This window comes from Sinohyriopsis cumingii, chromosome 12, assembly GCF_028554795.1.
Source record: "Sinohyriopsis cumingii isolate HCF-2022 chromosome 12, ASM2855479v2, whole genome shotgun sequence".
In the NCBI taxonomy this organism is placed as follows: domain Eukaryota; kingdom Metazoa; phylum Mollusca; class Bivalvia; order Unionida; family Unionidae; genus Sinohyriopsis; species Sinohyriopsis cumingii.
In genome coordinates this window covers 84,706,152-84,731,481 of record NC_142972.1, presented here as the reverse complement: position 1 = coordinate 84,731,481, position 25,330 = coordinate 84,706,152, and the positions used below count along the sequence as shown (strand labels likewise).

At 38.0% G+C, this 25,330-nt stretch overlaps 1 protein-coding gene across 4 annotated transcripts in view; it reads left to right on the top strand.

Moving 5' to 3' along the window:
- The window catches only part of LOC149786892 (tyrosine--tRNA ligase, cytoplasmic-like), a 57,959-nt gene extending 49,279 nt beyond the window's left edge, over positions 1 to 8,680 (top strand). For all 4 annotated transcript variants that reach the window (XM_089977417.1, XM_089977416.1, XM_089977415.1 and 1 more), the window contains exon 11: positions 1,276 to 8,680. In XM_089977417.1, the coding sequence (XP_089833543.1) occupies positions 1,276 to 1,289 (14 nt within the window). In that variant the 3' untranslated portion in view covers positions 1,290 to 8,680. The remainder of the gene's footprint in view (positions 1 to 1,275) is intronic.
- Positions 8,681 to 25,330: the final 16,650 nt, after the last annotated feature.

Below are 25,330 nucleotides of genomic sequence, written 5' to 3'. Positions count from 1 at the left end.
TTTTTACTGCCACAGAACCTGACTTGTATCTCTTTGTTGAAATAGATTTCTTAGACACTTTCCCATTAAGTTGCCTTCTCCAAATCTTCGTTGTTACCTGCCTTGTAAAATTAAATTAGTAAACTCATTTTTTCCACATAGCATAGGTCTTCCTTTAAAAAATTATTCATAACATACATTTTGTATTTAAATACACAAGTTCTTCAAATACAGTATTTCATATGGATATTGATACTCTGTATAATCAATTAAAAATTAAAGAATAATTTAGTCAGTTCATAACGAAAACTGACACAATGCCGGTAAAATGCCTTTCATTTATTTGATTGCATTGACTTGCTGGATTGAAATCAAATGGTGATCCACTCTTGACTATCAGAGTTGTGTAAACAATATAACAAGGCAGTTTAATTTGCTGCAAATTAATCATACCAGATTTGTTTTAGGTGTTTTTCTTGGCTGATAATTCGGTGGCTTAGCCCAACATGGAGTCAAGTGGTAAGAGAATGAATGCAAATGTGACCATTATCCAAGACCACTTAGGGTAGTGATAGATCACAAATTGAGAATAAATAGAGGTAGATTGAGACATTCTTTGTGCCTGGAGGTCATTGAATGACCAGATAAAGGTAGCTGTAGGAATAGAAACATGAAAATTAGTGTTTCCAGACTTTTGTTTTAAAACAGTTAAAAAGAACATAAAACCTTTTTTTTATTTTTTGGGAGTGTACAAGTTGGGATGTTTTATTTTGCTGAATAGTATGGTCAAAACCTTTAAGATGCAAAACTCAAACTCTAGCTTAGAATCTGTGTATTGGATAAAGCTCATTATTAACCTTGAAAGAGTCTCATTCCTTTGAATCGGACTTGTGCATGCTAAATTTTAGTTAACAGCTTCATGACCAAAATATCAAAACAAGGATATTTTAGCCTGACTTGGAGTTTAATACTTTTAAAGTTTTATTTTATTTTAAGAACCTGTATTAATACCATTTATATCTTTTGTAGACTTAAATACATCTGTACATGTTCCAAAGTACTGTTCATGGTTTACATGTTGTATTGTTCCTTGGTTATTCTAAAATTGTAGGTCTATCTCAAATACTGGTTCCTGTTACTATTCACCATTTTAAGATATTTTTTCCAAGGCAGGATCAGTTTTTAGTTTTTGGTAGTTGTGTAGTCATGTCTAAAATATAGCCTGATTCTTGAAATAGTAAAAAATATATCTAACTTTGAATTACAAATAATATTGTTTTTTGTTTTATTTTTCAGTCTCAAACAAATGATAAGTGTATTGCAGTGTGAAGTTTGAAAATTAATCTGGAGTTCCTGTAAAATAAATGAAACCAACAGCTTGAAATATACCTGTGATAAGTTATTTAAAATTTTGTAACACAAATAGCAGTCTGAAATACAGTGCAGTCTACATAACACAAAGCCCAAATAGACTTTGTGATGTATCGAAGAGACATAAAGACTCTTTATGAAAAGTGGCATTTACCTAACTAAAGATGACAACCAGCTTAAAGATACAACCACTTTTGGATTACAGGAGTCAGTACTTTTTGAACCAGAACCACTAGGCTTCCATAACAATAAATCTAGATGTAATGGAAAACATGAGGTGTTTTCTAGCAGTTGTAGCAATGTACTGGGTCATAAACTTATCTTTAATTCATTTGATTGCAATATAAACTTGAAATGAAAGGTCTTGTAATTTTTAAAAAAATTATATATATCATGCAGTTAAAAATTAGATGTAATTGGAAAGTTAATTTTTAAAACCCTCTTGACATGCTCTGAATACAGACGCCATTAAAAAGCAATTCATTGGGCAGAAAATGTGTCACGATTTTCAAAGGTTTTAATAAGCACTTTTTTCAAGAACACTTTCCTGATGGGGGCCCCGAGTGGCCGAGTGGTCTAAAGCGCTCTTCGTTACGGATCACTGCCATCTCACCTCTGTCTGCGGCGGTTCGAGTCAAAGATTCAGCCAATGTGGGCATGTGAGAAAGCTTGCCAGTAGCTTCTCGTGGGTCGGTGGTTTTTTCCGGGGTTTTCCGGGTTCTTCCTCCACCATTAATACTGGCCGCCATGTATAGCCTATCGTGCTGAAAAATGGCGTTAAACCCCACAACAACAACAACAACAACACTTTCCTGATGAACTAATTTCCTGATTTCTCAAAACCTTTGGGTATTCTACATTGTAATGTACATGGTCATGTGTTTCTGCATTGTAATGTACATGGTCATGTGTTTCTACATTGTAATGTACATGGTCATGTGTTTCTACTTAGTAATGTACATGGTCATGTGTTTCTACATTGTAGTGTACATGGTCATGTGTTTCTACATTGTAATGTACATGGTCATGTGCTTCTGCGTTGTAATGTACATGGTCATGTGTTTCTACATTGTAATGTACATGGTCATGTGTTTCTGCGTCTTTTAACAAAGCTTAGTGATACTATGGTTCACAGCCAATTTGAATGATAATAAAATAAACTTAATTTTATGTTAATTGAACCATCTTATAATGCTGACTTTTATTGGATTATTACTTGACTGTTGTTGGTAATTCATGAAGATCATGAAAAAGAACAAAATTTCAGTATCTCTTGAATTTTGGTCCAATGTAAGATTTTCAAGTTTTAGAAACTATTTTCTCTTCTCCATTGGGTTTGTGCACAAAACAATGTTTATGAAAATGACAGTCATAGACTGTATGTACTAGCTTATATTTCAGATTAAATTGCAAAAAACATAGACCCTGTTCTGACAATATATAATGTACAAGCATATCAGGGTCTTTGTCGTGTGTTTCTTCTGATTAGTCCTAACAAACTGCATAGACCCAGATCTGCTGGCCTATTATGTAACAGTCTGTTTAGGTCTGTGCAGTTTGTAGTTGGATTTAACTTACATGCAAGTATATACTAGTTGTGTGTGTGTGTGTGTGTGTGCATATATATATATATATATATATATATATATATATATATATATATATATATAATAAGCTTTCAGGTCATGGACCAAAGAACTTGTGGTGTGATTTTTGTATCTCCTTTCATTAGAGCAGATTTTCTAATATATCTAATCCTCCTAAACTGCTTGACGGATTGCTGTGAAACTTTACACATTTATTCAACACATGGTCTAGTTGGTTGGAAATGAAAATGGTGCCAGTCAGACATTTATCATGGCTGCCACAGCAGTCATCTAGAAAATCTTGTTATCCCCATTCCCCCAGAATGGATGGTTATATGAACATGGGGTTATTACCAAAAAACATCTTATGATATTGATTTGGTCCTAAATGAAAGTGTTTCTAATCTCACATTCAACAAGGCTGCCATGGCACCATCTTAGAATTCTTGTTATCAGTTAACTCCTTCCTAGGCTAATGGAAAGTCAGTGATATGGGGTTTCACTTTTTTTAATGAATGATCTTTTCAGTATGGGATTTTTACTGATAAATTTCTTATAATGTCTGGTTGGTCATAAATGAAATCAGTGCAAAGCTGAAGCCACAGATGCCATCTTAAAAATCATATTCTTGTTCCTTACAGTTAGCTGTTATATTGACATTTACCAGAAGATTTTCCATCATATATAGCCACCTGGCTGCTATCTTGAAATTCATGTTATGTTCACTCCTCCAAAATGGAAAGTCACTATCAACATATTTTTCATCAGAAGACTTCTTATAATATCATCATAAAGTAAAATGATGCTGATATACAGCCAACATGGCACCTTGAATATCTTGTTTTCTGGCACTCCTTATAATCAGAAGTCATTTTGGCATGGGTTTTTAACTGGATTTTTTTATTATGGTATCTGGTTGATTCTAAATCTTGACATAAATTATTATCTCTACTCCTTTGAAATAGATGGCTATGCCAACATGTTTTTTTCCACCAAATAGACTTCTTATGATACCTAGATGGTTCTACATGAAACTCAATCCCATTTGTACATGTAGTATGGCTGCTATGACAGCTGTCTTGAAAAGATGCTGTCATTTTTTCTCAGTAGATGGTCATATTGACATGAGGTTTTCCCCAGATGGCTTCTAATGATGTCTGATTGGTTTTGTATTAAAATTGTGGCAATCCAACATCCAATATGTCTTCCACAGCAACCAATTTGGCCCCACCTAAAGAACAAACTTGGAATTTGGCAGCCATGGCTGCTTATGCAACCATCCATTTGAAATGTAATTTATTATTTATTTGATTAAAGATAAAGACTCAAAACTTGGGAGAACAATTCGAAAATGATTACAGATGTGCACATTGGGGTTCAGGGTTTCAGTTTTTGTTCCATTCTTATGGGGGATATATGTAGCGTCTGGTGATTGTTTGGTGTTTGTTCACAGCATAGTGATACAGATACATTATTTAGTACTTAGTTAGTTGTAGTAAAGTTCCTTGCCAAAGAATACACTATGGTAGCTGTCATGTAGATTTCAGACTCTTTGTTGTAAGTTCAGCACACTGACCAATGAGTTCCTCAGAAATGTGAATTGGGACAAAGCTCAGAACATACAGGGGACAAACTGAAGCTGTTATTCATGCCTTGTATTATAACAAGTATGCATAATGGCAGTTTCTTTTTCATCCCAGTTTTGACTACAGGCACATTGAAGCTGAAAGCATGGGTCATGTTCATGCAATTTATGTACAAAGTATATCAGCCTTTAAAAGTCATGTATTTTAGACAATTGTCCTTAATTCCTTTATGTCGGATTCTTTTCTACCTTTCTTTCTTTGCCAGCTTATGTACAGTTCTATGGATTAAATGAAAATTAGAAACTGTTGGTACAAAAGAATGTGAAATTTACCATTGATGATAATAAATAGGAGACAAGGTTAACAGAATTGAAAGGGGAGGAGAATAAAGAAAGACACCTTCAGCAGCATTAGCATGTTAAAGTTTTTTAAAAGACACAGGTAAATTATGAACACTGACACCATTCTGGGGCTACATTTTTATTTCCTTCTACCTTATGAAGATCATGTGCTGTATTGTATCATAATAAACTCTTTCTGTTTTCCATACTTCATTGGTTACCTATAATTAGTGCTCACTTGTCCTGCATGAATAATAATAAGTTTTCTCTTCCTCATCGCTGATTGAGTGTATCATTTGATATCTATGCAGCTGTTTGACAATTAAGCTAAGCAAGGAGATTAGTGACTTAAAAAAGCCTCCAATGCAATGTTTTCACCAAACAGGGCTGAGATAATTACTTTGTATTTTAATCCATTTAATTCATTTAATCCAGATAATTGGTAGCCTCTGGTTCTATTGATATATGGAATGTTTTCTGTAATTGTGATGCATCCACAGTACTAAATATGAAACTTGAAACTTGATATTTGAAAAAAAAAAGGGACTAATATCTGGCCAACTTTATGTCTCACTATGAACTTTGATGTCTGTCTATGAACTTTGATTGTGATGTCTGTAACGAATTTGGCCATTTTCAGAAAATGAAACTGTTAAGTATTGTTTGACATCAAGACCTGAAAACATTGCTTTTAATTAAGTTGAATCAAAATGAAGTTTACAAAGTTACAGTTTTTTCTGAAGTATGCTATTTAGAGATGTAAATACACCAAAACTGAGCCAATCTGAAGCATTTGTATTTATTTTCAATTTAAAGTCAAGCCCTGGTCCTGTGTCTGAAAATATTGATTAAGTACTGGTGGTATATGTTTTTTCTTTCTCATTTTGTGATCTATAAACTTATCCTATAGTATTCCCACAGTTCAAGTAAGAAAATTCTATTTTTCTATGCTTTTTGAGTATGATCCATGTAAAATTAAAATTTAGTTTGTTTCACATGCTTCAATATTTGTGCTGGTCTGCTGGGACAATCCCATCATTCTTGTCTGTCAGCTTGCATTACTGACTCACAAAGACAAGATATCCATTTCTGAATGAAGTGTATACATCTTTATAAAATGACAAACTACCGAGAGAAGTTTCAATTATTGCATGACATCTTCCATGTATGTATTTTAGTTTTGCAGATTATTTTTTATATGTAGTAACCATGGTAATGAATATTTTTTGTGATATCTATTTTTATTTTTTACATACCCATTTTTAATCTTAATATGCTTTACCTGTGAAAACTGTTTATGTATACATATACATGTATGTGATATATCTAGTGTTTTCTAAAATTGTGATGCATACACAGTACTAATTACAAAACTTGAAGCTTGATATAAAACAGGACTAATGCCTTTCCAACTCCATATTGGTGAATAACTTAAATCACAAAGCCTGTGGGGAATTTTGTAGCATTCAGAAAATAAAAATGCATAGTATTGGTTAATCTCAATACCCGGAGACAACATTCTTTAAATGACATTAAATCAAATAAAATATAAGTATACAAGGTCACATGGATTTTTTTCTGAAGTATGCTATTAAAATACAGAATTAAAATTATCAAATATAAAGCATTTATACGCTTGCATATTTAAAGCATTGCTCTGGTCCTGCTTCGGGAACAAATTATTTTAAGTACTAGTGGAAAAAATAATTTTTGACCTGTAATTATCCTACATTTTATATTTTAGTGTATTATAATTGTCCTAAATTTCAAGTAAGAAAATACTATTTTTCTATATTTTTTGTACCAAATGGTAGTATTTTCCATGTAAAATTCAAATCTTATTTTCTTCACATGTTACCATTTCTGTGCTGGTCTGCTGGGAAATTCCAGAATTCATCTCAGTCACTTCACATTTATTGGATCACATAGATAGGATTTATTGGGTCACATAGATAGGATTTATTGGGTCACAAAGATAATATTTCCATGTCTGAATAAAGTACATATATATACATCATTATGATATGGCAAACTATAGAGAGAAGTTCCAATCTTGCAAGACATCTGCCATGTATGTATGTATGTCTGTCTTTGTATTGTGTTTATTATGAATATCATTCTTTATTATGTATGTTTTATATACAGTGCATGCTTTTGTGATATTCAATTTTATTGCATACCCATTTTACGTTATATGCTTGATCTGGCATTTGAACAGCTGTATCACACACCCAGATTCCAACTATTTAGGTGTCTTTTTTGCTGTCCATGCATGCATATTTTTAGACACTGACTCAAAGTTTTAAAAATCCCAATTTGTTTTTAATTTGAATCATGCATAAAAGCTAATGATGCTTAGAAAGAATAAAATGGGGGTATGTAACAAATACAGAACAGTCTCATGGTTTTCTCTTTATCAGCAAAAAGAACTTCTTTGATATGGCTTATCAATGCATCAAGGCAGCCAGGCTTCAACATAAAGAACTTCTTTGATATAGCTTATCAATTTATCAAGGCAGCCAGGCCTCAACATAAAGAACTTCTTTGATATGGCTTATCAATACATCAAGGCAGCCAGGCCTCAACGTAAAGAACTTCTTTGATATGGCTTATCAATATACATCAAGGCAGCCAGGCCTCAAAGTGTCTCTATGCAATATCAAACTTGTTCTTTCTGCTTACTCAGCACAAAACTTGTATGCAGTTTTGTTTATGTCTTGCTTGCTATATATAACCAGAAGAAAATCTTTTCGTTTAGCAAGGAAAATGGATGGATGTCAGTACTTTCATATAAAAATATTGTTTGTTTGAACTTTATGAATTATACATGTACTTTTGCATTCTTCAATAAATACTGCCCAACAAAGTAACAAGTGCATTTGTTTACCAAGTACAGTGCCATGTCAAAAATGAGTAGTCACTTGACAGTAAAAGATTTCAAATGGTCACTAAATGGATAGTAATTATTTTGCGAGCTTGATTTTATCTGTGTGCTCTAATGAACATCTCCACTGTAGTCTGGAGTCCTAAATTTATAGCAAGTGCTTCTGTATTCCTTGTTTGTGATGTAAACAAAACATGGTGTCACACAGAAACATGTAACAGGCAAGAAAGATTTTAATGGTACAAACATATTTGAAATAAGCGGAAGATCACTTTTAATACTTCAGAAATGTTTGAAAAGATTTTCCAATAGGCAATATATAGAAAAGAAAGAAAGAAGAGAAACTCAGACTGGCAAGAGGCGATCATTTTCATTGCAAATTGTTTGACAATTGTAGAGAATATTTTCTTGCTTTTAATGAGTCTGTTATTGTTCATGTTTCTAAAAGTACTATCAACAGAAGATTACAGAATTTGTGATTCATGGGATGCTTGGCAAGGAAGCAATTTATGATTTTCCACAGAATGGTTAATATTATAAAGAGAGATGTAACTGGACAATATTAAAACCAGGGATCAAGAGAAATTTATACTACTGCAACTAAACAGCTCATACCTAAGTATTACAAGCTGTGATAATATCTAAGTATCTGATGTACAAATACCTTTCTCTTTAGTATTTTTGTCGGGAGATTGTTTACAAATAGCAATGACGGTGTTCTTCCAATGAAATCAACACTGGTGGCTACATATTTTGACCTGACAATGTATGTCAACACTAATAATGATTAGTCACATGGACCATGATTTATTTCTCAGCTAATTTTGTAGATGTTTTAAGTTTCATATTTTATAAATTTGTTTTTTTAAAAGATTTTAGAACATTCTTTTACCATGTTTTTGAGTGGAATCAAATAAAACAATGAAGATTTTATTGTGATTTGTTTTGTTCTCATTGTTACTGTTGATGATGTTTAGAGTAAAATAAGAGGTAATAGTGAAAGAGAAAATAGATAAAAGAAATTTGTTATTGCTAGGCATCATAGAATCAAAGTATCTGCTACTGTAAGAGTAAGAAAATAGGTTACAGTGATCAGCTATTTAAATGTGTGAATATTGAATACACTCTGCAACTTACATAGCTGTAAATGCAAGTGTCTGGAAAATGGAGATAAAATACCAAAACCTAAGGTGTAAAAATAAATAATTCTCACAGGGACTGATTCTTTTGGGCAGTAGGTATTTCTCAGAATGTACATGTCTGATAAGTTTCTTTACACTGTATGCAGCTGTATCAAAGATAATGATTTTACACTGTACACAGCTGTTTCAAAGATAATGATTTTACAGTGTACACAACTGTATCAAAGATAATGATTTTCTCTACAGTGCATGCAACAATTTCAAATATAATGAATTTCTTGACAGCATACACAACTGTATCAAATATATTGAATTTCTTTACAGCATACACAACTGTATCAAAGATAATGAATTTCTTTACAATGTATGCAGCTATTTCAAAGATAATGAGCTAATCATACAAACGTGATCCTAACATCTTTGTCAAGAACAAAAACAACTCTATTGGAAAAGTTGAATAGTCTGTTTGATCCCTATTGTGACTTGTTTGATTCACTTTTTTTTTCAACATCAGTCATGGTAGCACAGTTAAAACACCATGTTGATGGTCAAAAAGACACACAATAAAAGGTGCATATTTCTACATATTAACTAAGTCTTTTTATTCTTTGTCAGATAGATCTAAATTGCCAAAAGTGATTTTTGTAACTGTAGGATTAGTTCTAACACAAACAAGTTTGACCTCTACAGGTGTACACACACAACATGCTTTACTGTTTTGCACCTAAAACTAACCTGTCTTAAGTACATGAACTGTTTATGCGGTACAGATAATACCTAGGTTGTGTCATGGGCAAATTGACTCTGGACAGAAAGTTTTCCTTGTAAGATATATTTTCGTCTCCATCATAATCAATTCTTACTGTCCTCGTGCATTGCATAATATATGTACAGGTAGATAAAACAAGTGCATTGTACTGCACAAGATTATTGTGTTGACCTGTTTTAATAATCGTCTGTTTTAAGTAGGCCTGTCTACATCTGAAACTATTCATCATATAATTACAGCAACATGTTCTTGTCTCTCTACCGTCCGTGTGATATGACTCTATGATCTTAAACTAAGTAACAAAAAATTACAACCAAGTTTAGTAACATTCAGAAAATAATTTATTTTCCTATAATACAAAGTGAATATTTAAAATGACTTACAGTATTGTGAATGAAATTTCAAATAATCCTAACAGTTTTATTACAGATCCAAAAGTGCAGAGCATTCAGAATGAATTCCAGTGTTGTTCTGAATGAATTTCAATCTTGTATGTACTTATGTGCCAGTAGCCTTGAATGTGCTAGTGTGCCAGCAGTCTCAATGTATCACAGTGATATAGTTCAGAATGTCCTTGAATGAATTCACAATAATTCCAAAATAGTGAATTAGTTCTAAAGTCAATGAGCACTTCGCAATAACAATGAATATTTTAAATAAATAATAAATAAATCCTCTCGAATTATAACTGAACAGAAGAAAAAGACTGATTCAACTAGACAGGTGTTAAAAATGGAATCATTCTGTTTATCACAACCTTTATATAAAATCCTAAGACACATACAAAGGACCAGGATGAGGGTCAGAAGTTAATTTCCAGAACTTTCTAAGTGGTAAACAAGATCAAGTCTTTTTTACTGAAATTTTAGTAAAGGACATGACAAAGTTCAATTAGACCAGGAATTTCCAAAGTGATAACCAGTGTCCTGAACTCAGATTCTAGTAAACATGTTTAAGAATATTATCTTTAAAGTTTAGTCAACACTTGTGGATAAAAGTTAGCTATGTAATGTGTCGCTTGCAAAATGACTCTTTCAATCAACAATCACTTACACAATGGCACAAAGTTATGTGACTGTCAATACCATGCCAGAATTGGCGTTTTACAAAAGTACACTTATCCAACAGATGGTACAATTGGTTATTAACAATTAAAATCACAAAGAGGAAAATATTTGAATTAATAAAAAAAAGTTAAAGTCTGGACCAAGTATGTTTGCCAGTTGCATTGACCAAGATTTTTTAAGTGGAATTTGAAGAAACATTTCATAGGAATTTAACAGATTTTGCCTTCCTTTTTTGTCTGCATATGCTTTCATAAAAGACATAAACTGAAGAGGAGAAAAAATTAAGGACTACTGTTAGAGCGGGGTGGGGGGGGGGGGCATGTTTTGGTATGTGCACTTGTATGCACATGTAGACAACCTCAACAGATCTCCATAACCTCGTCCGATTTTCATTCCATTACAGAAATTTCTCAAATTTGTATACTTTTTCATATTTTTGGGGGGACTTGATTTGTTGGGTTTACAGTGTTGCATATGTGTTTGCAAACCAAAATATGGCTAAAATGTATTTGGAGATATCACAATAATCAGCAGTGTCAGAAAAATGCTAATCATATGCAGCAAATGGGCTTTTGAGACCGCAATGAAAAGAACATACATTGCTATGGTAACCTTTACAGCAGAAGAAAGTTCTTTATTCTTACATAAAATGGTTGGTCACATGACCAATATATCTTTGTTTATTAATATAACTTGTTAAGCATGGCTCATTTGATCGATCTGCATGAAAGAGTATTTTGATTTGGAATAATTGCAACAATGTTATTTCCTCACCTTTTTAGGTTTTATTGTTTGTTTCTGTTTTTCTTAGTTTTGAGTTTCACATTTCGGAGGGAAGGGAGGGGAGCACCATAATATTGTGAGTGCTTAGGGCCCTGGAAAGACTTAATCCGGCACTGTTCTAGGCACAATAAAATATAATTAGTGTCTGTACTCTGGGTAACATAAAAGCACAAACCTAAACGAGTTATTTTACACATGCAGTAAATGAACCTTCATCAAACCATTTCAGTGAGACTATGGACTACTGATCATTAAATTCTAGAAGAAAAAAACTCGTGAACTTTGCAAAAATGAACCCTCGGAATACTGACTCTTACATTCTTCAAAATCCTGAAACTTTGCACACATGAACTTCGGGACTACTGACCCTTTCTTTCTTAAAAAAAATGTTGAACCTTTGCACAAATGAACCCTCGGATTACTGACCATTACATTTTCAAAATCGTGAACCTTTGCACAAATGTACCCTCGGACTACTGACCCTTAACTTCTTCAAACTCGTGAACCTTGGCACCAATAAACATTCAGACTAATATGTAAGGACGAAAAAGGTTAATACATTTTAGACTAATAAACACCGGGTCCAACTGACGCTTGGAACACTGAGCAGTTACACTGTGCAAGTTGAACAGACGCAAAAAGGTACATCTTTCCTACAGTAAATGACACATGCCCTCGTAACTAAAATATGCTAGCCTGTATGAATATACGTTCAAAATGATGTATGCTACAAATTTGTTTTTTTAATAACCGTTAATGATTTAAATTTGTATCGACAGGAATTAACGATATTTGCTGAACCTTTGGTAAAACAAATTTATCAATTTTCAAAATCAGTATGATCAATTTTGTTTCTAAATTTATTTTTGATACTGGATGATGCATTCATGTCACCAAGATGTAGTCTGAAACTATAGTCAGCTTCTGGTACATTATGACGTGTACCTTATCGTATTTTTCCAAAAGTATTAATTTGGCACAATTACAGTGTAGCTCAGAATTGTTGAATCATTGACTGTGATGGTATACATTATATTTAAACTCAGATGATCATAACTTTAGCAGCAGGGGGGGCGAATCGGACATTTTGTCCAATCGTTATTTTGCTTAATTATTACTTTCTGCACTCAGCGGATCCGGTGTCGTCAGCGCCTGGTAAAAAAAAAACGACGTCGTCGTCGAGGGGATCGTCCGGACGTCATTTGGTTTAATTAATACCTTCTGCGCGCCGATCCCCAGCGTCGTCAGCGTCCGGTAAGCACAGCGACGACCGCGTCGATGTCATCGCCCCCCCTGCTGCTAAGTGGCTATTTACAATTTAACCGAATATTTGGTCAAGTCCGATACGATATCGTGTCCGAGGATCATGTAAATTTATCGTTACGAATCCATGTGGGGTCGACTGAGCATGACTAAAAAAGTTTCGAAAAACATTAAAGTCCATGTCACCGCCGCACCATGTCTGCCAAATATTTCGTAGCGTGTGTGTATCAACGCCGTTGAATACAGCAAGAATATTGCAGTTATCTCTGATTACTTTTGGAATCTGAGTGTATCGTTGAGTGACATATATCACGTCAGTGTTTTTATGCCTGCCTCTGGAAAATATCCTAGCTGGGTTTTTTTGATTGTCTAACATAACATCATCGTACACGACTAGATTGTTAACGTCGCCATCAATATCATCAATACCCGGTGCATCATTGATATCCGTAATAAACTCAATAACATTTTTTTTAGCGATCGCTGATGCATTCTCGTTGAAATCTTTCAACACCTCGTAGCATCGTTGATCATCTACGCTAGGAGCAACCAAATACAACTTATCCCACTTCATCCATCTCATTATTAAATTGAGTAACAATTGCGTCTTGCCGGATCCAGATGGTCCGATGATAATCATCCGGATCGAGTTTGGTAACGCTGCAACATGCTTAACTGGTTCTCTTGTTTTAGTCGCCGAAAAATCAATTATATTCATATCTCTATACATAAATTATGGATCTATATTGTGTGAAGTGTAGAGTGCGTACTGGCACAAATGATATGACAACCGCTACAACAAGAAATAACAGATCGGCGCTTACTGGTAAGTGTGTACAATGCGGTACAAAGAAATTTAGATTTATTTCTATTAGACCCGGAGATGTTTTAAAAAAAAGCGAGGAGGTGACATCGCAGCCAAATTGGCAAAACTCCCCGGAACACCGTGGGCAAAGTATCCAGGAGAAAAACACCTCCCAGGATATAACTACTGTGGCCCCGGAACACGATTAGATATTAGACTCGATGATCAAAATCAGCCCAAACCCGGTGAGTATCCAATAAACGCTATCGATAAGGCGTGTCATGCTCATGATGTTGCTTACAAAAGTAGCGATCTGCAACAGCGTCATATCGCGGATGTAAAATTAATTCACGCGCTAAATGCTATTCCTGATAAATCCGTCAAAGAAAAATTGGCCTCATGGTTGGTAAAATCGGCTATGAAAGGTAAATTAATGATTGGCGCTGGTAATTAATAACAATCATCCAAGAAAAACGATGGATTCCATCTATTATTCTCCGAGAGGATACTGGAAGGGGAAGGCCGCAATTGGTAAGCTTGCAAGCGCTGCAAAGGTAACAAAGACCACTGCGGCTAATTGGTTATCCAAACAGGCTATATGGCAAATTTATCTACCACCGCCTAAACAAATCAACTTCTCGCGCTTTGATGTCAGCGTACCTAATGAAGTTCATCAGGCTGATATACTATTTCTGCCGCATGACAACGGTTACAAATACGCGCTAACCGTAGCTGATGTTGCGAGTCGATACAAACAAGCGGAGCCGTTAAAAACAAAGTCGGCAACTGAAGTAGCCGCTGCGTTTGAAAGAATTTATCGAAGAGGCCCTCTGCGCTGGCCAAATCTATTACAAGTTGATCCTGGTAGTGAATTTCGCGGTGCTGTTTTATCAACGCTAAAACATCATAGCGTCGCGATACGACGAGGTCATACTGCGCTACATCGTGATCAGGCAATTGTTGAACGATTCAATCGGACTCTCGCTGAACGGTTATTTGGATATCAATACGCGAAGGAATTCATCCAAGAAAAACGATCTCGTGAATGGGTTAAAAGGTTGCCAGGCGTAATTGCAGCGTTAAATAACGAGATTACCCGAGCAATCAACATGAAGCCCAGCGACGCGATTAAATACGAGTATATACCCGGAAAATCAAAAATAGATAGCGTTTCCAAGCCGATTCTTGGCGATGTTACCGTGAGATATCTGTATGAACCAGGAGAGCTTGAAGGCGGTAAAAAAAGAGCTACTGATCCTATTTGGAGTGTTACCACACATAACATATCAACGATAACACGATCAACTGGTAGACCACCGATCTATAGACTGGATTCAACTGCTCCTCGGCGCGGATTTACACGCGAGCAACTACAAGTGATACCTAACGATACTCAATTACCCCCACGTGGTCTTAACTAGCGCCGTTGCGTCTATTGCACTCAAGACAGGTCAACCTCACATTGTTTTTGACATGACCGAGACTGTTATCGATCCTATCCACGGTAAATTGGCGAGTGTCTTTATCCGAATAACGCCAACTCATTATACAATTGCAACTTGCGCAGTGATTATTCTGTTGTTGTCGTAACGCAATTATTAATTCGGCATCAATATCAAAACGCCGCTGTTTTTTTTTATCCTGTTGGCGGTAACCCGAGAGTTTTCTATCAATGACGCTTGCATCGATGGTGACTCCGTCAGTGACTCCGTCAGTGACTCCGTCAATAACAATTCTTCGAAGCTGATTTATCCTTCGTACTCTGGACACTGCAAGATAGACTAGATTCGACCATTCGATGCGATTATCAACTATCCAAACAATTGTGTCCGTGATGGTTAGTCCCTGCGAGGAATGTATTGTTGTTGCGTATCCTAGCGTCCACGGGGATTTATCAGCACGTAGCGCGTCCTCGACGACGCTGATATCAACGAGCACGATATCATTCAGCACGAGAATTTGTTTTTTTGTCCCCGACGCTGTCGGGGCTGGAATTTCAACTTCAATGTTCTGCCGCCGTGTGTCCGCGGGTCTATAACATAACGGCACTGGACGCGTTGGAAACTTTTCCTTATGCAACGTAAACAACTTCCGCTGAAGTGTGTCTCTGACTATCTTTCTACTCGCTACAATCAAATCGTTTGGTCTCCATGTTTCCCAGAATTCATTCAACGGCGTTTCCGGAATTACCTCGCGGATTATTTCACACTGAACTCTATCCGGCTGTAATCTGATTAGTTTTTTAACCTCGCGCAGTTGTTCATCAAGTGCTCGGTAATCAGTATCGGTTTCTTCATAATAGTCCACAAAACCCCTTAACCAATCATGTGGGCCCTCGCCGACAAATGGTGGTGGTTGACCATGATCCCCACACATGATTACCGCTGTATTCGCGCGCAGCAACCACTCAAGAAACATTTGTAAAGTATCTAACGAAACAGTACATATCTCATCCCAGATGATAATGTCGGGAATAAATTTTTCACCCATTCGATCAGGAGTCCACTCACCGCCGCTGTATCGAAAAAAGCTGTGATAAGTAACGGCGTCAACATTTCGTTGTTTTATCTCTCGCGCTAGTCTATGGGTCGGTGTAAGCACGATTATACTTGCCCGCGTTCGAAATAATTCAATTGCCCGAGTCGTCTTTCCTGACCCGCCACAGCCGCTTAAATAAACCGTCTTGTGTCTACAAATTGGATCAGAACACGGTGGTGCATTAGACCATTCTGATAATTTATCACCGCGTAAGTAGTCGTTCTCAACGGTGACATCTGCTGACGGGGAATAATCGCGTCGTATTTCATTTTTAATTCTCCATGTACCCCAACTCTCGTCCGGACTAGTAAACTCGGCTACGTTTCCCTTATACGCTACGTCTATATAAAACGAATCAACGGCTACTCTAACCGCGGTATCGGGAAATCTATTTATCATCGAGAATAAATTGATAGCGGCGTAACCCAGCATAGACGCCCTCAAATGTGGATACGCCGGGCTGTCTCCATCGCTGTAGGTAACAACTGTACCCAACCTCGTTCCATTGGACAAGAAAGCTGTTTCGCAGTTCACGTATCTATTTTTTGCCACTGCGTCCTTGATTACGAAATCATATTCTGCGTCATCTATAATCAGCCGTGAGCAATATCGTTTGTAGTCGTAGTTTTTTCCACCTTGTGTGAACTTACCGATTATTCTTCTACCGAGATCTTTTGCCTCGTGGTTTCGTTGGTTAAATATCCTCCTGGACCATTCGACGATATATTCCTCGTCGGCATCGATGTGTTTTCTGGATTCGTCAATTATGCTATCTAGACGCTCTGGTTCTGGTAACCAGACTTCAGTCTGCGCCCGGTATGATATAATCGCGTCACTGACAATCAACGAAACTAGCATGCTACAATCAATCATATACCGTAGCAGCGCTATTGGCAGCCACTTCTTTTCAGCCATGTGTCTACCGATCCAAATATAGCAACAGCGATGAAGTCCTGCCGCGAACTCAAATGATACTACGCGAGCAAATCCGGTTAAATCAAAATCAGGCAGTGGTCCATTAATAGCAACACGAGTCATTTCATGTCTGGGGTGTCCAAATCGTTTGAAATACTCAGCGGCGGATCCATACCCGAGAAAACTCGCTGGATAACAGGCAACCATATCAACGGAAATCATAGCGTCGCGGTTGTATTCAGTGTTCCATAGTCCACCGTGATAATACTCCAAACAACTGGATTGTACATCCGGTAGAAATTCCTTGCGCGTTGGGCTCCACGCATTTTTCCTCGCTGCAACATGAGCCGCAACCGATGGAATCGTAAAACAATTTGTTAGCAGTTGTTCATCATGCTCCTCAAATTCTATGGCGGTTTTTTTCATCCTGCTGTGAAATGCTTCAGTGCGGTATAATTCACCGTTTGGTCTTACAAACTGATCAAAAGTATCAGCGCTGCGAAGTAACCACACTGATACAGGGTCGTTTTTACGCAAGTAGGCAATAGCATCAAATAGTTTCCTCTCCGCGAGAAAACCGTTCTCTTCCAGGAATTCCCCCGGGATATACTTTACTGTTCTATCCCGTGGAAATATTGTGATCGCGGGCGTCCATGCGTGTTCGTTATGATCAATAATTTTGATTGGGGCTCCCTTCGATTTGTACTTCGATTCGTATAATACTTCACCGGTTATCGTTGTAACGGTTATTGGAAATCTCAGCGATGTTTCTAATCTCGCTATGTCGCTGATGGTTGCTCCACGCTCTTTTACGGTTAGTTCCCACTGGTTGATTTTGCTACGTCGTAAATCAGTCAATTTGTTTCCTCGACATGCATTTGTAAAATGCTCTATTATTCGTTCTGCTACACAATTTATCCCCGTTGACTGTTTCATTGGTTTCAGTTTTCCGATATCAGGTTTCTTATTTAACGGGTATATTCCATAAACAACTGCTGTTTCAGGATACGCTCGTTCATAGTATGGTCTGTCAATTCCGGTTAACAGCCCCGGCTTGGAGTCGCGGCTAACAATGACTGTTTTCTTATCGCTGAGAACTGGTTCAAATTTATCACGTATGATCCAATCACCTGATTCCACCCGGACAATGAATTTTACTCTGAAGAAATACCTTTTACCGTCAAGTTGTGATATTATCGTTGCTGCGCGGTTGTCGTTCATGGTAGCATCAACAACACCATCAATTCGAAATGTTGACCAACTATGAGATGCACCATCACGCTTGAATTCATCGATACAATCGCGTATTTTACTCAACAGGGTTCTATCGTTTATTAACGCTTTTGGTGCGTCCTTGAGGACTCTATCAAGATTGAACTTAATATTTTTCCAGGGCTTAATTGCTGCCAATCTCTCGAACTCATCCATATAATTAAAACAAGTATTTAAATGAAAGAATATAGTATAATGAATAAATGCAAATGGTTGATGATTGGGTCGACAACCCCGTGCAATAAATCATGTAGAGGTGAATTCTGCGGGTATCATTTACAAAGCGTTCGTAATGGTTCTCTTGGCCCCCTCCCGTGCTTGGTTTGTCACGTCGGTGTAAGAGGAAAATCGCAGTTGTGTATCAATTGTGGCGGAAAGCGATACAGGGAACTAAAACGCTATTATGACAAGCGAATTAAAAACGCCGTCATTGACCCCACCGCAGACTTCGTCATCAAAACCCCCCAGGACTACGTTGAAAGATTTATAATTAAACCAAATAATAAATTAGACAAGTAGTATTATTATACAAATGAACCAAGAATTTCAGCCGCATCCTGTGCTCGTTAATTACGAGGCATCTTGCGACGGCGTTGTTAGAAACCGCAAACTGAAGAAACCAGTTGGCACCGTAAGTAATCAGGGATACTTGCAATTTACTGCAGGAGGAAAAAACTATTATGTTCACAGGATTGTATTTGAAGCATTCAACGGATTAATCGAAAATGGGCTTGTGATTGATCATATTAATAATAATAAGACTGATAATTCTCTTATAAACTTGCAAGCTATCTCGCAAAGTCAGAATACCAAAAAAGGCGAAACTGGTAAATACTCAAAGAAAGCAAAACCCGTAAAGTCATTTGATACAACAACTCACGAGGAAAAAATATTTCAGTCGATGAATGAGGCAGGAAAATATTTTGACATTTGTGGAGCCTCGATACGATTTGTTGCAGAAGGAATACAGAATTCAGCGATCTCAAAAAAGAGCGGGCATAGAATTCGATTTTCATATATAACAGAAATCAGCGAGTGACAAGGTCACCGGCGCCTGTGGCGCTGACGAGGTCACGTCTAACGAATTATTAAACACCTTCGGAATTGATACACGGGGTTTTCATTTTTTTTTTATTTAAAAACAAGATGTTTTATAAGAATAATGAATATCGAAGACATCAATAATATATTAGCCGAGATTTCAAAATTAAAAAATCAAGGAATTGAATTATCTGATGGTCTCGACAGTGAAAAAATATTATCCGATTATGAAATTATTAACGAACAATCGAAACGGGGGCGTTTTACCCTGGCCCGCGAGTATTTTTTTATAAAACGATTACAACATACGATCAATGAAAACTTGTACCACAATGACGCAAATGCATTCATTGGACTATTTACCGCCGTTGAAATAATACGAAAAAAACTCGGACGTGTTTATGAACGACGCCGGAAGATTTCTAGCAAGATCAAAAACATTAGAAGGATTATAGACGAAAACTCCGTGGAGCCCCCGATGGTACACTCGGCGGGAAATTAGAAATTGCTTCGCAATTGCAATAATGGTAGGCGAATCACTTACTACTCGGCTAGCCAGAGAGCGGCTAGCGGCGCTTAAAAAGTTCATACCGTTACGAGACAGGGTCCGAGAGCAACTTCAAACGCGGCAACAACTACAAACCGATTTTACTGTTGGAAGCGAACAACTCTTTGCCCCGGTAACTAAAGCGACTAAGGATGTTACGGCGGCAACTGTACCCGTCCTCGATGCGCTTGAAAAGATAGCGGCAGAGACAAAACAAACAAAAAAGTCTTTAGAAACACTAGCGGCTGCTGCAACACGGAGGCCACCACCACTCGCTATAACGGAACCACAAGAACCTTATGTTACAATGGCCGACGAGGAAGAACTAGGTGCTACTGCGAAAGAACCAGAAGAAGAAATACCGGAAGAAACATCGGAAGAAACACCGGAAGAAAAAGAGAAAAGGGGGAATATACCCCGTAATGTTCTTAAAAAGTCCGCAATAGATCAAATTAGAGACATCGACGACGATGAAGAATTAGTTAATTTTGTTGCTACAACATCAACTAAGAGCATTCGAGATGAGTATATCAATGAAGGTTACAAGAAAAAAATAACCTCGACGGAGAGCTGGGCAAGAATAGTGTATTTAGCGAGTAAACATAGAGACGCATTACCACATCGTGGTGATCCCGATTACGATGAATTCCTCGAGAAAGTAAAAAGTAAAACACCAAAAAAAGGAAAAGGATACCCTGTTGGTAAAGAATCCTACGGCGTTACCTGTCCTGGTAGTGTTCTCAGTGATATATCACGGCTAGAGGTACTAATTGGAGGAAAACGAGCCGGAAATAACTCTCCGGAAATAATCAATGAGGCCGCTGATATTTGCAAGCGGTTATTTGCAGGCGGTATTATGGACATTAATGCATATCGAACGCTCATAGACGAACTCGTGGATGATTAATTGGAAAACTGGTGTTTTTAATAAGGATGATCATACACTACAACCACGATAAACCAGTACTCGTCTACGTGGTAAACTCGCGATTGCCTGTTTACCGCGTGTACTATGGAGATGGTCTCGGTAGCACCATTGCGGGGTTATTTACAAGAATGGCTCCAAAAGTAGCGCCGTTAGCCAAACAATTAGGAATGAAGGCTATTGATGTTATTCGTGATAAGGGTATTAGTGCTATTGGAGACGTTGCCGGAAAGGCGCTTTCAGCGGCGCGGGACAAACTAATGTCGTTGGTGAAATCCAGGGGATTTTCAAAAAGAAAACAGATGCCATCAACGACGGTGATGCCTGCAAATGTCAGTAAAGTAATAAATAACGCCGTGGAAGAAAAACTAGAGTCGTTGGCGGCTGAGTCATCCACTAACGCGCTCATGAACGCGATAGCGGGAAGTGGTCTACGACGAAAAAATCGCAATTGAAAATATCAACATGATAAATAATAGAAATGTTTGCGCGAACCGCTGATCCCGCGTTTGATATGGATGCCCCAGTGCGCAGGGATGATTCTGTCCGTGATTATCAATATTATTCTTATTATGCAACGCAACCGAATCTACGATCGCGAATTGAACTTCAAGTCCAAGATACCAGTAGATACTTTCTGCCATGTGAAGCGTTTATCGAAATTGAGGGGGAACTCGTGACAAATGCTGCCGATAATGCACCATACGACAACAACCCGGCTATCCGAGTTGGTTTTGTCAACAACGGCGTAATGGCGTTATTTGAGAGCGCAAAATATCTCATTGACGGGCGAGAAATTGAATCAATAGAACGCGATGTTGATGTTGCAACGACGATAATCGGGCTAGCGAGATACTCAGATGATTATACAAGGTCGGCTGGTCCGTCTATGATGTTTGCGAAGGATACTACCAATAACGCTGAACACAATCAGTTTTCTAGGGTAAAGGCAACACATGCCACCGCGGTTGATCCAGCACCGGCCGGGTATGTAAGACCAGCTGGGAGCTTCGATGTCATAAATGTTATTACTAATTACAATCTAGGGTTTGCAACACGAGTAGGGATGTTGCAAGGACAACGCCGACAGTTTTCATGCGCGATTCCACTGCATCATATATTCGGATTCTGCAGAAACGTCAGAAAAGTCATCTATGGGGCTAAGCATACAGTAGTACTCGTGCGAAAGGGCAATGATAATGATGCAATCTGGCATGATGCTGGTGTTGCCGACGGTAAGGTCAATATAAAGAATATAGTATTGTGGATGCCAGTAATGACCCCATCAATCACCGCAGAACAGCGATTACTCTCATTCATGGAGACAGGTGGTAAATCACTGTTGAGTTGGCTCACAGTAACCACTGATGCTAAAGAGGATAATATGGATGGTATATTTACATGGCACCTGGCATCCAAACAGGGTGTTTCAGCCCCGCGTCATATATTTGTAGCGCTACAGAATAAGGCGCGATTAGGCTCCCAAGAACGCAGCCATATGATATTTGATCAAATCGGTGTCAATGAGGTCTCGTTGAGAATAAACGGACAGCAGGAACCATCCGAGGATATACAACTCAATTACGGTGACAACCATATCGCACGTGTGTATCATCGATTGCTGTCATATATGGGTCGTGATCAAAACGTCGACACTGGTTTGCAAATATCACAACTTGATTTTAAAAACCTGTATCCGATTTATTATTTTTCGTTGGAACATCTCGATTTAACGAGACAATCAGTCGTTGATATACACTTCCGAGCTCGTGTGCAACGTCCTGGTGGTATTGCCGAATATAGAGCGGTTGCTGTCATTCTCAGCGATAAATCAATGCTGTTGGAAGGTGTTGGTGGACGAATGAGAATCATTGATGCACCAGTGGAAAACATGTAATTGAAAGCACAAACGCGTTTACAATAAAATGTCGTATAATGTCGTCAGTGTAGAGTTGACTGATGGTCAAGTCAAGAAATTACGATCAAAGTCGGCTAAACAATGCGGGACCACAATAACGCTGAAGCCGTCACAGATGGCAGGTGGTAATCATAAGATATCGTTGACGGCGCGTCAAATAAAACATTTCAATAATGCGATGAAGAATAAAAAGGGTGTTCAAATAGATTTCTCGGCCGCGGCGATCAAAGACATGGAAAAGACCGGTGGGATATTTCCGTTGTTAGCCGCGATTCCGGCATTGATTGCCGCGGCGGCCCCAGCAGTGGCTAAGGCGGCTGCGTTAGGGGCCGTTGGTACCACGGCGGGGATGGCATTGAAGAAGGCAACCGGGAAAGGCTATAAAAAAAAACGATCCGTGGCCGGAAAGGGTCTAAGACTACCGGGAACCCCGTATTCATGGTACTCGGGAAAGGGTCTAAGACTACCGGGAACCGTTTATTGACTCGGGAGTCTATGACTCCTGAGTCTATGACTCCCATGTCTAATTTTGATTTAATAGACGCCGCAAACGCGCTAGCGATAAAAAACTTCAGGGGTGTTTTTATGAGGGATCAATTACCGGCGGCACCAAGGAATATTGAAACCGGCATAATTAACCTCGATGGGTCCTCCGGAGCGGGAACTCATTGGGTTGCATACGCGATTGATCCGCGTGCGATCGTCTATTTTGATTCATACGGGTTAGCCCCGCCAAACGAGTTCATGCGGTATATCCGGACGTGTTCAGCCCGGGTTTTTTATTCCACGCTGCCAACACAGCAGTTAAGCGACCCGCCGATATGCGGCCGTGAGGTATTGAACGTACTCGCGGCGATTTCATCATCGCGAAAACCACCTCATGTGGTTGTAAACGAATACACTAGTGGGGTCGTAGAGGCCCGGCGGGTTAATTAGAAACGCCGTTTTTTTTTACAATAACGATGATTGATATTTGGGGACGACCGGTTTCGGCGCTGAAAAAGCCCACGGAAACGCCCGCCACCGATGACATAAAAAAACTAATCGAGGATGAAATCGCTGATACGTTGAATTTAACCAGTGTTGACCCAGGTGAAATAGTCGTATTTCAGGACCGCCAGGGTAAATTGAAATCCAGTAATGTGTCGCTGGATGACGTTTTAATACGACAGCGTGATGCCGCCGAGAACGTTATCGCGTTGTATACCGGCGACGGACGACTCAAACCGGGTGAACATATATCGACGATAACATTAATCCGAGACGGTTTTACAAGGTTGGATAAATCGGTGACCGAACTTGACACGCAGGTGAAAAAATCTATCACCGATATACAACTCACTACCGCTAGTTTTTTCGGGACCCCGACGGTAACCGAACCGAATCTTGCGGGGATAAAAACTACTATTTCGGAGTTTACAACGCTGTCGGGCCAATTTTACACGTTACGAAAAAATGTTAACAGGATCGATAACAACTTTGATAAATTCTTTGGTAAAAAAAATATCAAGCTGGATGAGATTACAACAACTATAAATGATATCACTGCGTATGGACAGGAAATAAAAACAGTCAAAGATGATGTTGCAGCGAACAAGAGGAATATAGACGCGAATGGACAGGAAATAAAAACAGTCAAAGATGATGTTGCAACGAACAAGAGGAATATAGACGCGTATGGAGGGGAAATAGGAACGATCAAAACTGATGTTGCAGCGAACAAAAGAAATATAGACGCGCATACAGGGGAAATAGGAACGATCAAAACTGATGTTGCAGCGAACAAAAGGAATATAGACGCGCATACAGGGGAAATAGGAACGATCAAAACTGATGTTGCAGCGAACAAGAGGAATATAGACGCGTATGGAGGGGAAATAGGAACGATCAAAACTGATATTGTAGCGAACAAAAAAAGTATAGACGTGCATGAACAGAGAATAGGAACGATCAAAACTGATATTGTGGCGAACAAGAATAATATAGACGCGCATGGATGGAGAATAGAAACAGTCAAAACTGATGTTGCAGCGAACAAAAGAAATATAGACGCGCATACAGGGGAAATAGAAACAATCAAAACTGATGTTGCAGCGAACAAAAGGAATATAGACGCGTATACAGGGGAAATAGAAACAGTCAAAACTGATGTTGCAGCGAACAAAAGAAATATAGACGCGCATACAGGGGAAATAGAAACAATCATTACTAAGGTTGCAGCGAACAAAAGGAATATAGACGCGCATACACAGGAAATAGATACAGTCATTACTAAGGTTGCAGCGAACAAAAAAGATGTGGACGCGCATATACAGGAAATAGATATACTCGTTACTAGGGTTGCAGCGAACAAAAAAAGTATAGACGGGCATACACAGGAAATAGGAACAATCAGAACTGATGTTGAAGCGATTAAAGACGGACTACCGAGAGTAGCAGAGCAATTCGAAAAAATAAAAATCCCTCATGAGAACATCATCAACACAGTATACACAATTCGGCATGGATCATTCGATTGGACTCCTACACAGAATACAGTAAATATCACCGCAACTGTTAAGGGCATTTATCGATTGACATTGATTTCGGCGATGCAGT